General features: G+C 39.9%; 1 protein-coding gene across 3 annotated transcripts in view; it reads left to right on the plus strand.

Annotated features, from left to right (window-relative positions):
* Positions 1-14,223, plus strand: part of Atad2b (ATPase family AAA domain containing 2B) — a 141,290-nt gene that overhangs the window by 37,281 nt on the left and 89,786 nt on the right. For all 3 annotated transcript variants that reach the window (XM_051143225.1, XM_051143214.1, XM_051143219.1), the window contains exons 5-8: positions 3,448-3,550; positions 5,052-5,160; positions 6,802-6,918; positions 12,310-12,385. In XM_051143225.1, coding sequence (XP_050999182.1) covers positions 3,448-3,550; positions 5,052-5,160; positions 6,802-6,918; positions 12,310-12,385 — 405 coding nt within the window. The remainder of the gene's footprint in view (positions 1-3,447; positions 3,551-5,051; positions 5,161-6,801; positions 6,919-12,309; positions 12,386-14,223) is intronic.

Here is a 14,223-nt window from a genome sequence, read left to right on the forward strand (position 1 = left end):
TTTTTTTTTCATTACAGACAGGTTTTTTTTGTTTTTGTTTTTGTTTTTTTTTTTTTGGTTTTTTTTTTTTAAAGATTTATTTACTTATATATACAGTGTTCTGCCTGCAAGGCCAGAAGAGGACACCAGATCTCACAGATGGTTTCTGGGAATTGAACTCAGTACCTTTGGAAGAGCAGCCAGTGCTCTTAACCTCTCAGCGATCTCTCCAGCCTGAGATGGGGTTTCTCTGTGTAGCCCCGGCTGGCCTGAAACTGACTCTGTAGACCAGGCTGGACTGAAACTTGAGATCCACCTGTCTCTGCTTCCTGAGTGCTGGGATTAAAGGTGTACACCACCACCGCCTGACTTTCAAACAATATTGTTTTCAGACAATATTAAGTTCTATTACTGATAAGTAGTGAATTATGTTTTTTCTTTATCAGGATAATAAATTGGTGTTTTGGGCCTATATTTGTGTGATTGAGACACCTAGCTTCTTTAACTATCAGTTTAGCATCTACATCCACGAAACTGTTTTTCATTATACATTGTGCATTGTTTAGTCCTCTTTCTGCTGCTATAACAGAATGTCAAATTCCTAAATAAACACAAGAAATTTAATTTATAGCTGAATATTATTCCATGTGTTTATGTGCTACAGTCTTACCCATTCCTCACTTGAAGGACACCTAGGTTATTTGCGTTTCCTCACTATTGTGAATATAGCAGCAATGAACATTGCTGAAGAAGAATCTGTGGAGGAGGATGCTGGGTCCTTTGGGCATATGCCAACAGTGGTATAGCTTGGTCATGGTAAATTTATTTTTAGCTTTTTTGAGAATTCTCTACACTGGTTCCCAGAATGGACCAGTTTGCAATCCCAAAATAATGAGTGAGAGTTTCACTTTTTTTCACACCTACTCCAGCATTTGTTATTGTTTTGTTGGTCTTTTCTATTCTGACTGAGGTAAGATGAAATCGCAGAGTTGTTTTGATTTTGCATTTTGCTACTTGTTAGAGGATGATGAACTTTTTTTTTTTTAAATCAGCCAGCCTTACTTTATTTATTTATTTATTTTGGTTTTTTGAGACAGGGTTTCTCTGTGTAGCCTTCACTGTCCTAGACTCACTTTGTAGACCAGGCTGGCCTCGAACTCATACCAATCCATCTCTCTTTGCCTCCCAAGTGCTAGGATTAAAGAAAGGTATGTGCCACCACGCCCAGATTTACTTTAAAAAATTTTAATTATCTATTTATTTTTCTGTGCATGGTTGTTATGTCTCTTTGAGAATGTTGGTTACCCTGGAACTGTTGTGAGTTGCTGCCATGTGGGTGCTGGACATTGAACCTAGGTCCTCTGGAAGAACAGCCAGTGCTCTCAGCCACCGAGCCATCTCTATAGCCCCAGCCAGTTTTACTTATAATTTTTTGAGGTTGGCGAGTCTACTTTTGTTTTTTTCAGACAGGGTCTCTATATAACGTTGACTGTCCTAGAACTTACTATGTAGACCAGGCTGGCCTCTAACTCAGAGATCCTTTTGTCTCTGCCTCTAGAGGGCATGCCCTTGTGAACTAATTACTGCTTATTTTTATTTTATGTGTATGTAAATACTGAATGTAAATACACTGTATAGGTGGCTGGCACCTATGCAGGTCAGAAGAGGGTGCTGGATCCTCTAGGACTGGAGTTAAAGATGTTTATATGCTACTGTGTGGGTGCTAGGAATCAAACCTGTCTAAGAAAACCTAACAAAACAAAATAAAATGAAAAACCTAAATAAAAATATCCTAGATTTCTTAGATTATCTGTTTAATTAATCTTACTGGCTTTTACCTTTTTTTGTTTGTTTGTTTTTTGAGACAGAGTTTCTCTGTTTAGCTCTGGCCATCCTGGACTCGCTGTGTAGACCAGGCTGGTCTCGAATTCACAGTGATCCACCTGCCTCTGCCTCCTGAGTGCTGGGATTAAAGGTGTACGCCACTACGCCCCCGCCTCGGTTTTCAACTTTTTAAATGTATCTTTTTTTTTTTTTTCTATGTTTTTTAACAGCTTCATATTAAAGATTCAAGCCAGGTATGGTTGTGCATGCCTTTAATCCCAGCACTCAAGTGGCAGAGGCAGGGGGATTGCTGTGATTTTGAGACCAGCCTTATCTACAAAGTGAGTCCAGGACAGCCAAGGCTACACAGAGACCCTATCTTGAAAAACAAAAACAAAACAAAACAAACAAACAAACAAAAAGATTCAGTTCCTTTTTTTCCTCCACTCAGTACCATGAATCTAGTAGTTATTTGTCATGACATTATGGTAGTTGATCCTTCCTTCCTTCCTTCCTTCCTTCCTGTCTTCCTGTCTTTCCTTTCTTCCTTCTACCTCTCATTTTCCTTCTTTCAACAGGTCCCACCCACCATGTAGACCTGATTTGCCTGAAACTTACTGTGTAGATCAGGCTGGTCTTGAATTTATAGTCATCTGTCTTTGCCTCTGAAGTATTGAGATAAAGGTATTCATCATGCCTGGCCTACATTATGGGTTTTAAAAAGCAAATGTGTTTCTTTATTTTTGAGCCTTAAAAACAAAAGGTTTAAAGTTTTTTTTGTTTATTTTTGTCTTTGTCTTTGTCTCTTTTTTTCTGAGACACAGGTTTCCCTATGTAACCCCAGCTATCCTGGACTCACCCTGTAGACCAGACTGTCCTCTGCTTCCCCAAGTGCTGGGATTTACAAGCGTGCACCACCACATCCAGCAAATATATTCTTTTTGTCATTTTTTTCCCTCTTCCAAGACAGGGTTTCTCTGTGTAACAGCTCTGGCTGTCCTGGAACTCTCTTTATAGACCAGGCTGGCCTCAAACTCACAGAGATCCTCTCCTGCCTCTGACTCCTGAGTGTTAAGATTAAAGCCTGGCGCAATTTTAAAGTGGTAATAAATATATAAAAGTTGAAGATAGTCTTTCATCTCTTTTTTAAAAAATTGTGTGTGTGTGTGTGTGTGTGTGTGTGTGTGTGTGTGTGCATATACAGTGCCTGTGGGGAGCAGAAGAGGGCTTTAGATCCCTTAGGGCTAGAGTTACATGTGTTTGTGAATTCGCTACCTGATATCGGTATTGAGAATTGTCCTCTAATAGAAGTTTTCCATCTTTTAGTACAGCATCTCACTATTTAGTGTTAGCTCACCTGGAATCTTGTGGGCCAGGCTGGTCTTGAACTTACAGAAATCCACCCAATTCTGTTTCCTGTGTGTTGGGATTAAAGGGGTGCTCTACCACACCTGGCCATCTTGTTTTATAAACTGGAAATTGTGATTTGGTAAATTCTGGTTATGAAAGTTTTTCAATTGAGATATTGTATGTAGTTGCATATTAAGAGATAGTTTAAAATACTGGTTTGATGAGCTCTTTAATGTTTATGATATGGTATATGTTCCCACCGTTATCTGAACTCACTTTATTATATGATTGTAGTACTGCTGAAGCTGTATTACAAGAAATGGATAATATCAATATCCGACGAAATCGTCGATCAGGAGAAGTAGAACGGCTTCGAATGTGGACAGATACAGAGTTTGTGAGTAAATTATCCGCGGAAACATTTTCTCTCCTCCTCTTCTAGTTGTCTTTTTAGTTTTTATTTATATATATGTGTATGTCTGTGTGAGTGTGTGCCTCATGGGTGGATGATCACAGAAGTCTAAAGAGGGCATTGGATCCTCTACATCTGGGGTTGGCGGTGAAATCCCTCATGTGGGTGCTGGGAAGTGAACTTGTGTGGTCTGCAAGAAGAGTAATCGCTCTTAGCTGCTTAACCATTTCTCCAGCCCCAGAAGTATTTTTCTTTATACTTGCAAAGAATTAAGAGCCCAGAAAGAGGATGAGCAGCAGTAGATCTGATTTCCCCTCCCCTCCCCTTCTCCCACTCTCCCCTTTTTTTCTTTTTGTTTTTTTGAGACAGGGTTTCTCTATGTAGCCTTGGCTGCCCTGGACTTACTTTGTAGACTTGGGTGGCCTTGAACTCACAGAGATCTGCCTACCTCTGCCTCCCAGAGTGCAGGGATTACAGGCATGCGCCACCATGCCAGGCTCTCTCCTCTTCTTATATAGCCAATGATGATCTCCTGCTTCTAGGTATGTACTGTCATTGCCTGGTTCACGGAGTGTTGTAGGTGGAACCCAGGGCATTGTGCGTTTGAGGCAAGCACTCTACCAACTGAGCTACCCCAGCCCAACAGCACATTTTTTTAAAAATTTATTTTTATTTTATGTGCATTGGTGTTTTGTCTGTATGTATGTCTGTATGACTGTGTTGGATCACTTGGAACTGGAATTACAGACAGTTGTTAGCTACCATGTTGATGCTGGGAGTTAAACTCGAGTCTTCTAGAAGAGCAGCCAGTGCTCTTATCTGCTGAGCCATCTCTCCAGCCCTTTCAGTGTCAGATATTTTAAAATTAACATTGTTTATTGCTCTTCATTTCATGTTTAGTTTGGGATTTTACTGTCGCTGTTCCTGCTGCTTCCTCTTCAAATCCCCCACCCCAATTTCTTTTTCTTCTCTCCCTCTTTCATCTCTCTTAACTTTTAATTTTTTCCTTCTTCCTTCTTCAATAAAATAAAATAAAACAAAACACCCCAGGATGGAGAGATGGCTCAGAGGTTAGGAGCACTGTCTGCTCTTCCAAAGGTCCTGAGTTCAATTCCCAGCAAGCACATGGTGGCTCACAGCCATCTATAATGTGATCTGGTGCCCTCTTCTGGCCTGCAGGTGTACATGCAAGCAGAACACTGTATACATAATAATAAACAAACTTAAAAAAAAAGCACCATGGAATTGAACCTAAGGCCTTATATATATTAAACAACAACTCTATGAACTAAGTTTTCCAATCTGTATTGTTTTCCTTTTTCTCCTTTATTCTTGTTGAATTTAGGAAGGTCTTTTTTTCATGAATTTGTGACTTGCAAGTAGAAGAACAGTGAATTATATTGAGCAAATATGCTTAGTTTATTTACTGTTATATAAGCAGAGAATAATGCTATGTTAATATTTGACAAGTTTCTTTCTTTAAAAGGAAAATATGGATATGTATTCAAGAGTAAAAAGGCGAAGAAAATCACTGAGAAGAAACAGTTATGGGATACAGAATCATCATGAAGTTTCTACTGAAGGCGAGGAAGAAGGTCCGTGAAGCTCCTTGTGGTGGAGACACTAGAAACCTCTGGGAGGGAAGAAGACTACACGGGATAGATGTGTAGCTAGAGAAGGGTTCTATTGCCTTTGTTTTTTGTCTTTTAGGTCTATAATGTATAATCTGAAGTGATTTATATTCATCTGGCACCTGAATTTTCATTTCCTTCAATTGGCAAAATGAAGAGGCTATGGGTAGTCCTTTCTTATATAGCATGGAGACACTTAGGCTATGGGTAGTCCTTTTTTTTTTTTTTTTTTTTTTTTTGACAGGGTCTCTCTGTGTAGCCTTGGCTGTCCTGGACTCTTTTTGTAGACCAGGCTGGCCTCGAACTCACAGCAATCCGCCTGCCTCTGCCTCCCGAGTACTGGGATTAAAGGCGTACACCACCACGCCCAGCTGGGTAGTCCTTTCTTATATAGCGTGGAGACACTTAGGCTATGGGCTAGTCCGCCCAGTGGGGAGCCAACTAAAAGATTATTCTGTTGTTAATAGCCTCCTAGTCTCTGATTATATAGATTTCAAATTTTATTATAGGCTGAGGAATGGTTAGAGAAAAACTGAAGTGCTAATAGTAGTGGAAGAAGTTGTAGTGTTCTTGCCTGACATATGTCTAGTTCTGAACGGAAAAACACAGAGTGAATTTGTAGGGCTGGAACTAGGTACATGAAGAAAGCATATTGGTTTTGTCAGTTTATAAACAGTTTATAAACTCACAGGGTTTACTTCTCTAAGCAGTGATCTTCATAGAATGGATTTTGTATATTGAAAATATAGAGTAGATTAGTAGTACTTTCCAGGGTGTGTGTGTGTGTGTGTGTGTGTGTGTGTGTGTGTGTGTGTGTGAGAGAGAGAAAGAGAGAGAGAGAGAGAGAGAGAGAGAGAGGCTTTCTTTGTATACCTTTGGCTATTCTGGACCTAGCCCTGTAGACCAGGCTGGCCTCAAACTCACAGAGATACACCTGCCTCCACTTACTGAGTGCTGGGATTACAGGTGTGTGCCACCATACCTGGCTCAGAATGGCTTATTTTCTCAGAGAATTGTATTGGTTATTGGTAGAAAGAACCTTTTTGGTTTGATATTTACTTAGATTTATTTTTGGTTATATTAGTTTATGCTGTATCATAAATTGCTAACATTTTAAATGTCACTTGTGGGGCTGGAGAGATGGGTCAGAGGGTAAGAGCACTGACTGCTGTTCTAGAGGTCCTGAGTTCAATTCAGCAATCACATGGTGGCTCACAATCGTCTATAATGGAATCTGATTCCCTCTTCTGGTGTGCATGAAAACAGAGCACTCATATATGTAAAATAAAGTAAATAAATAAGATTTTAAAAAATTTAAATGTCACTTGTCTAGAAAAAATAAGAGATGAAAGTAAATACTTACTTGAGAATGGGATCATACCTGTGTGTTAAAATATTTTTCCTGGGGCTGAAGAGACAGCTCAGAGGTTAAGGGCACTGTCTGCTCTTCCAGAGGTCCTGAGTTCAATTCCCAGCAACCACACAGTGGCTCACAGCCATCTATAATGTGATCTGATGCCCTCTTCTGCCTGCAGAACATTGTATACATAACACTAAATAAATAAATATTAAAAATATTTCTCCCTTTTCAAATATGGAATCTAGAATCTCAAGAGGAAGATGGAGACATAGAAGTTGAAGAAGCAGAAGGAGAAGAAAATGATAGGCCATATAACTTGAGACAAAGAAAAACAGTGGATCGGTACCAAGCACCACCAATAGGTAGGTGACTCTAAACAACGTCTCTGTTCCTTGTAACTGTAAACTGTAAAGCAGCTTTACAACTCTTGTGAAAAAAGCATTTTTCTGGGCTCAGTGGTGTAGTCCTGTTGTCTGTAGTTCAGGAAACTGAAGTTAAAAGATCCCTTGAGCCCAGGTCTTCATCTTTGCCAAGATACCCTTTTCTTTTTTCTTTTTTCCCCAAGATGGGTTTTTCTGCGTAGCCTTGGCTGTCCTGAATTTACTTTGTGGACCAGGCTGGCCCGGAACTCACAATGATCTGCCTGCCTCTGCATGCGCCACTGTACTCAGCTAAGATCCTCTTTTCTTTCTTTCTTCTTTTTTTTTTAAAGATTTATTTTTTTTATTATATATACAATGTTCTTCCTGCACTCCAGAAGAGGGCACCAGATCTCATTATAGATGGCTGTGAACCACCATGTGGTTGCTGGGAACTGAACTCAGGACCTTTGGAAGAGCAGCCAGTACTTTTAGCCTCTGAGCTATCTCTCTAGCCCAGATCCCCTTTTCAAAAAAAGAAAAACAACAACAACAGAAACAAACAAAATAGTGCTAAATTTAAAACAGTGAAACCTCTTATGTCTTGTATACCTTTCACTACATAATTCTGTGTGCACATGCTGCTGATAGTTAAGGTGCGTGCTTGCAGATGGGCCATGCATAGCATTATTGCTTGTTCTTCCTTTTCCTCTAACTCATTTCTTTGGCTACTACATTCTAGTTTCTGTGTGTATAGATGTTGTATTCTATGTTTTTGTTTTGTTGTTAGTAATTAAACAAGATTTTGTGCATGTTATTGAGTCAGCTTCTATTTGTGACATTTTATTTACCCTTTTCACTTATTACAATGTTTTCAAGAATCTTTTTTACTTAGAATTAAAAAAAAAAAATACATAAATTGGCTAGGCATGGTGGTGCAAGCCTCCCAGTATTCAGGAGGCAGAGGTAAGTGGGTCTGGGTAAGTTTGAGGACAGCCTGGTCTCCATAGAGAGTTCCAGGGCAGCCAGGACTATGTAGACAGAACCTGTCTCGTGTGTGTGTGTGTGTGTGTGTGTGTGTGTGTGTGTATTTTGTCTGCAAGTGTGTCTGTGCATACATGTATATCTGTGTATCATGTGTATGCCTGGTACCCACAAGAGCCAGGAGAGGACATTAGATTCCCTGGAATTGGAGTTACAGATGGTTCTGAGCCATCATGTGGGTATTGGACTCACTTGGATCCTCTAGAAGAGCAGCTAGTGCTTTTAACCACTGAACTGCCTCTTCAACCCCTTTACTTAGAGTTTTATATTCTGAACTATATTCTATAGTGATTGTCTGGTAGAGGTGTGCTGACTCTAGAAGCTGTTCAAGTGCTCAGACATCCCTCTTTTTCTGTTAGGAGTCATTGTTTCAAATAGCTCTGTCGCTAATGAGAGAGCTGTGTTATGGCAGAAAAAAGTTAAGCTTCATTATTCTGATGTTTTCTTTGGTTTTTTTTTTTTTTTTCTTACTTGAATATTTAACTTAAATGAAGTCCAGAGCACTCACTTGTAGTTTACATTTTGGCAGCTTTATAATACGAACATGCCTGAGAAGCTCTCACCGTAGTCAAGATAACGAGCACACCGTCACCGCCCAGGCCCCCGGTGTCCTCATTCTGTGTATTTCAAGCTCAGCCATTCTTTCTCCTTGCATTAGTCTATTTTCCCTCACTTTAGATGAGCTTTATATGTCTTCAGTTTTATACAAGTGAAATTATAAGTGTTTGCTTGTTTTTGTCTTAATTTTTTGAAATAGTGTGTTCAGACTTGTGGTGATTCTCCTGGTACCCCATGTGGTGCAGTTCTATGCACAAGCCACCATATTCAGCTTTGAAATACTGAAACACTACATTTTGCCTTCTCTTTTATTCATCAAAATTATTGTAATTCTCATTATAGGCATGAGCCAGCACAACTGTCTCATTATTCACTTTTTAAGGACATTAGGATTACTTCCAGCTGTTGGCTATAAACCCAGGTGTGGTGGTACCAGCACATTGTTAATATCGGTACTCAAGTCTGGGGCAGAAGAAGGATCTAGATTTTGAGGTCAGTAGGACTAAATAAGAGCCTGAGACTGATAAAACCAAGGACAAACAGGAGAAAACTGACTACCGAGTTAGCCTCTCACTACTCCCCTGATAATAAATTAATTTAAAAATTATTAAAAATTTTATGTTTCATGTACTCACAAATGCTTGTTATGGTGTGTGTGTGTGTGTGTGTGTGTGTGTGTGTGTGTGTGGTGGTGGTGGTGGTGGTGGTGGTGGTGGTGGTGGTGGTGGTGGTTCAGGAGATTGAATTTAGGGCTTTATGCATTTCCTGGAAGTGTTCTAACACTGAGCTAGATTCCCTCTCCCCTATTCCATTTCCTTCCTCCCCTTCCCTCACAAGGTCTCATTAAGCTGAAAGGCTGGCCTCAAACTCATTTTAGCCCACGCAGACTGTGAATTTATACCTCTCCTGTCCCCCAAGTAGCTGGGCTTATGAGCAAGACCCAGCTATAATAGGGTGTATATTTAGTTGTAGTTTGTGTTTCTCTAGAAAGGTTGAACATTTTTTTTCACGTTTACTTGCCAGTGGCAAATCTTGTATGTGTGTGTGCATGAGCATTTAGGTATATGTATGTGCATGTGTGTATGTATCAACATCAGTGTCTTCAACAATCACTGTATTAGTTTTTGTTGTTACTGTTGCTGTGATAAGTGCCAAGACTAAAGGCAACTCAAGGAAGAAAGAATTTATTTGGGCCTACAGTTCCAGAGGAGTAGTCCATTATGGTGGGGGAGGCATGGTGGCCGGTGGCTAGAGATCACATCTGAGAGATCACATCTTAAAACACATGGTGACAGCAGAAAGTTAGCTGGAAATGAGGTGAGGCTATACACTCTGAAAGCTCATGCCTATTGATACATTTTCTAATCAAGCCATCCTAAAGGTTCCATAAACCCTCCAAACAGCATTGCCAGCTGCTTTTCAAATATCTTGAGCCTATGATGGCCATTCTCATTTCACTCTCTGGTCCCATAGGCTCATGGGATAGTAATGCAAAATACATTTAATCTAACTTTAAGACTCTTAGTTAACACTAACCAAGGACAATACAAGTAGTAAACATCGAACCTCTACTCTGATCTACCCAATGGACAGAACATTCTCCATAGTTACGTGGAGAGCGGGGACTGACTCTGACATGAACTCTGGTGCCCCATATTTGACCACCTCCCTTTGGTGGGGGGTCCTGATGGCACTCAAAGAAAGAATAAGCAGGCTACCAAGATGAGACTTGATAGCCTATGACCATATAGTGGGGGAGGAGGTCCCCCTCAGTCTTAGACCTAGGGGAGGGGAATAGGGTGAAAGCGGGAAGGAGGGAGGAACGGGAGGTTACAAGTGATGGGATAACAATTGAGTTGTAATCTGAATAATTTAGTAAAATAAAAAATAAAAAAAGGAAAAATATTTTCTGGTCTTTGGAACCTGGAATCTTCTTTTTCATCTATCCCAATAAACCTGAGGTTATGCCTTTAAAAAAAAAAACAAAACAAAAGACTCTTAGCTGAGATGCCATATAAAATGAAAAACAAATTACATACTTCGAATATGCGGTGGCATGGAGCACACCCTCCCATTCTGAAGAGAGAAATGGGGACATCATGAGGAAATACTTGACCAAAGCAGTAGGATAAATGCCAAATTCTGTAGCTTTGTCTCATATCTGTGACTTTTCTTTTAAAGGGCTTAGGTGACTCTCTGTCATACACCTCTCTCTCTCCCTCCCTCTCTCTCTCTCTCTCTCTCTCTCTCTCTCTCTCTCTCTCTCTCTCTCTGCATTCCCTGTGTTCAACTCTCTCCAGCCGAGGTCTCATGACTCCATCATCTCCAGCATCTTGGTGTCTCCACCCTAACCTAAGCTTCACTTTCACAGCTCACATAATAGATTCTTAGGGTCTTTTCCTGACAAAGACTTCAGCATTACCACATGTTGCTTGGTCTTAGTGGTTCTCTAAAACTGGAGGATGAATTTACAACACTCACTCTTGCTTTTTTTAGTGCCTCCAAAGCTTGCCCCATGTGGATGATACTGTTCAGTTTGGGTTCCATCTTGGGGTAGGATCTTAACCCCTTTAACCACATTATTTTAGCTTTCCTATATTCAAACAGTTGCTTTCTAGGAGCAAGCAACTCCTTAGGCTTTTTCCTGTCAAAAGTTGGAAGCTTAGCTGCTGTCTTAGTTACTTTTTGTTGCTGTAATAAAGTACTGTGACCAAGGCAACTTATAAAAGAGTTTAATTGAGGGTTAGAGTCTGACAATGTAATTGATGGTAGCAAAGGCTGGGGCAACAGCTGAGCATATATATATATATGCTTTTGTTTTGTTTTGTTTTGTTTTTCAAGACAAGGTTTCTCTGTGTTGACCAGGCTGTCTTGGAACTCACTCTGTAGACCAGGCTGGCCTTGAACTCAGAGATCTGCCTGCCTCAGCCTCCCAAGTGCTGGGACTAAAAAGGGTGTGCCACCACTGCCAAGCTTGAGCACTGATATCCTGACCCACAAGCAGGAGCCAGCCTGAAATTGGTCTGTGGAAATGCCACCTGATAGAGTTTTACTGTGCCTGGCCCTGGTCCTGGAGATTAAGACAAAGTTCTGTACTTCCTTCTGTCTCTTTCCTCCAAGTGGAATTTGTGCCTGTTTGTGCTCTACTGCTTAGAGATAGGAGAGGCATGAAGCAGTCAATGTAAACTTTTTATTAAAAGCTTTTCTTATCTTTTTGTTGTTGTTGTTGTTTTGTTTTTCGAGACAGGGTTTCTCTGTGTAGCCTTGACTGTCCTGGACTCACTTTATAGACCAGGCTGGCCTCAAACTCACAGAGATCCACCTGCCTCTGCCTCCCAATGTTGGGATTAAAGGCGTGTGCCACCACTGTCCGGCTCAAAGCTTTTCTAATGCATATTTTATATTATGCTGTAACCAAGTACCATCCTGGTTTCTTAGCTCTTGGGAAGGTATTTTCATGCATGAAGATTTATTCACACACACAAAAAAAGATTTATTCACATTTATGTTTTTGTGGGATACTATTTTAGGGGATACTATTATGCTGTTTTATTCCCTACTACAAATTTGTAAAAATGGATTATACTTTTTGGAATATTAGGGTGTTTATTTGAAGCAAAATAGCACTAACACAAAGTGTTGGTCTTTGTTATGTTTCCAGTCAAGATTGTAGAAATTGAAGATACAGGACTAGGCTCTCATAGAAAGTTAACAGAGGCAACTTATGCTCTTTTAGTACATGGACTTATTTGTTTATTGTTAGTTATTTCTATCTTTCTTTTTTTCTTTTAGTACCAGCTCACCAAAAAAAGAGGGAAAACACACTATTTGATATTCACAGGTCTCCAGCAAGAAGAAGCCATATCAGGTAAATTGGGTTTGATTTGAAAGAAGAAAAGAGTTTCATATATTAATGGGAAAATGAGAAACTTAATTGCTTCCTTTTCTTTCTTTCTTCCTGGCTTTCTTCTGTCCTTTCTGTTATTAGTGATTAATAGTTATCACCCTATACATGACTTTTTTGGGTTACAGTTTATTTTTAAATTTAAATTTTAAATTAATTTTAGCTTTCGCGTCCTGAAGCAAAGATTAGACTTCTGATCTTTTTAAGAGTTGAGTGGAGAATGGCCAACCCATGATGTTCTTTTTTGAGACATTGACTAGTTTCGTTTTTTGTTTGTTTGTTTTTCGAGACAGGGTTTCTTTGTGTAGCCCTGCCTGTCCTGGACTTGCTTTGTAGACCAGGATGGCCTTGAACTCACAGCGAGCCACCTGCCTTTTCCTAGGGGAGTGCTGGGATTAAAGGCATGTGCCACTGTGCCTGGCTGACTAGTTTTGTTTTGTTTTTTTCCGTGGAGAAAACTAATCTTGCTTTGTTGCCCGGGCTCGTCCGCAGCTCCTAGCTCCAGTGGTTCTTCTGCCTCTGCTCCCCGGCAGCGGGGATGCCGGTACTCATGCCGTCACACCTCGGCCTTAGGCTTTGATATTTCCCCCTTTGTACACTTAAAAACCAAACAAAGAAAAATTAGTAGGTACAGAAGTTTAGAAATTTAGAAATGTATCATTTTATTTTTACTTTTTATTTTTGGAGACAATTTCTTGCTATATCACTTTGGCTTTGAATTTGAAGTGATCATTTTGCTTCTTCTGCCATAGTGCCTCCTATAGATTGAACTACTGTACAGCCTTTGTATGTTTAATTTTTAAATTAAAAAAACACATCTGGATAGTAATCCCCTATTTGTTAAATCACTGTAAAGGATTTTCTCTTTCTCTAGGCTGTCTCTTCACTCTAGTAATTGTTTTCATTGTGATGTAGAAGCTTATTTATTTATTTATTTGAAACAGGATCTCAATATAGAGCCCAGGCTGCTCTTCTCTGCATCTCCTATGTGCTGGGATTACTAGACATGTGCCACTGTACCCAATCAGAGGGTTTTAAGATTCTGTTTCATTTGTTCTTATTATTTCTTGAGGTGTTGGAATCCTTTTGGTGTTTTTTGTTTTTCGAGACAGGGTTTCTTTGTCTGTCCTTGGCTGTCCTGTACTCACTTTGTAGAGCAAACAGGCTTTGAACTCCCAGCAGTCTGCCTGCTCTGTCTCCTCAGTGCTGGGATTACAGGCGTGTGCCATTGCACCCGCTAAGCTATTGGAATCTTAATTCCGAAGTCATTGTTGTGCCTGTGCCTTGAAGTATACAATTTAAAAGAATGAAAAATTTTATATGGTCGTAATACATTCTGTCAGGACTTGTTGAAGGGGTGCAATGTGGTAAACTTTTAAAATTATTGTAGTTTTTAGACTACATACATAGTTATGTATTAATTTTTTTTTCTTTCGGATTTTAAGACAAGGTCTCTCTATGTAGTCCTGGATATCTTGGAACTTGCTGTGCAGACCAGGCTGGCCTTGAACTCAGAGAAATCTGCCTACCTCTGCCTTCCAAATGATGGGATTAAAGATGTGTGACACCATGCCTGGCCCGTTACACAATACTTTAACACTATTATTTCTTCTTTGGAATGATTTTAGTCTTTGTTATTTAGTTACTTTGGATAATTATTGTTTTATTATCTTATGTATGGGTATTTTACCTGAATGTATGTCTGTGTACCACTTACTGCCTGGTGCCTTTGGAGGCCAGAAGAGGGCATTGGGTTCTCAGACCTGGAGCTGCAGACAGCTCTGAGTCACATGTGATTATTA

The sequence above is a fragment of the Acomys russatus genome, chromosome 1 (assembly GCF_903995435.1).
Source record: "Acomys russatus chromosome 1, mAcoRus1.1, whole genome shotgun sequence".
NCBI classification, from domain to species: Eukaryota; Metazoa; Chordata; class Mammalia; order Rodentia; family Muridae; genus Acomys; species Acomys russatus.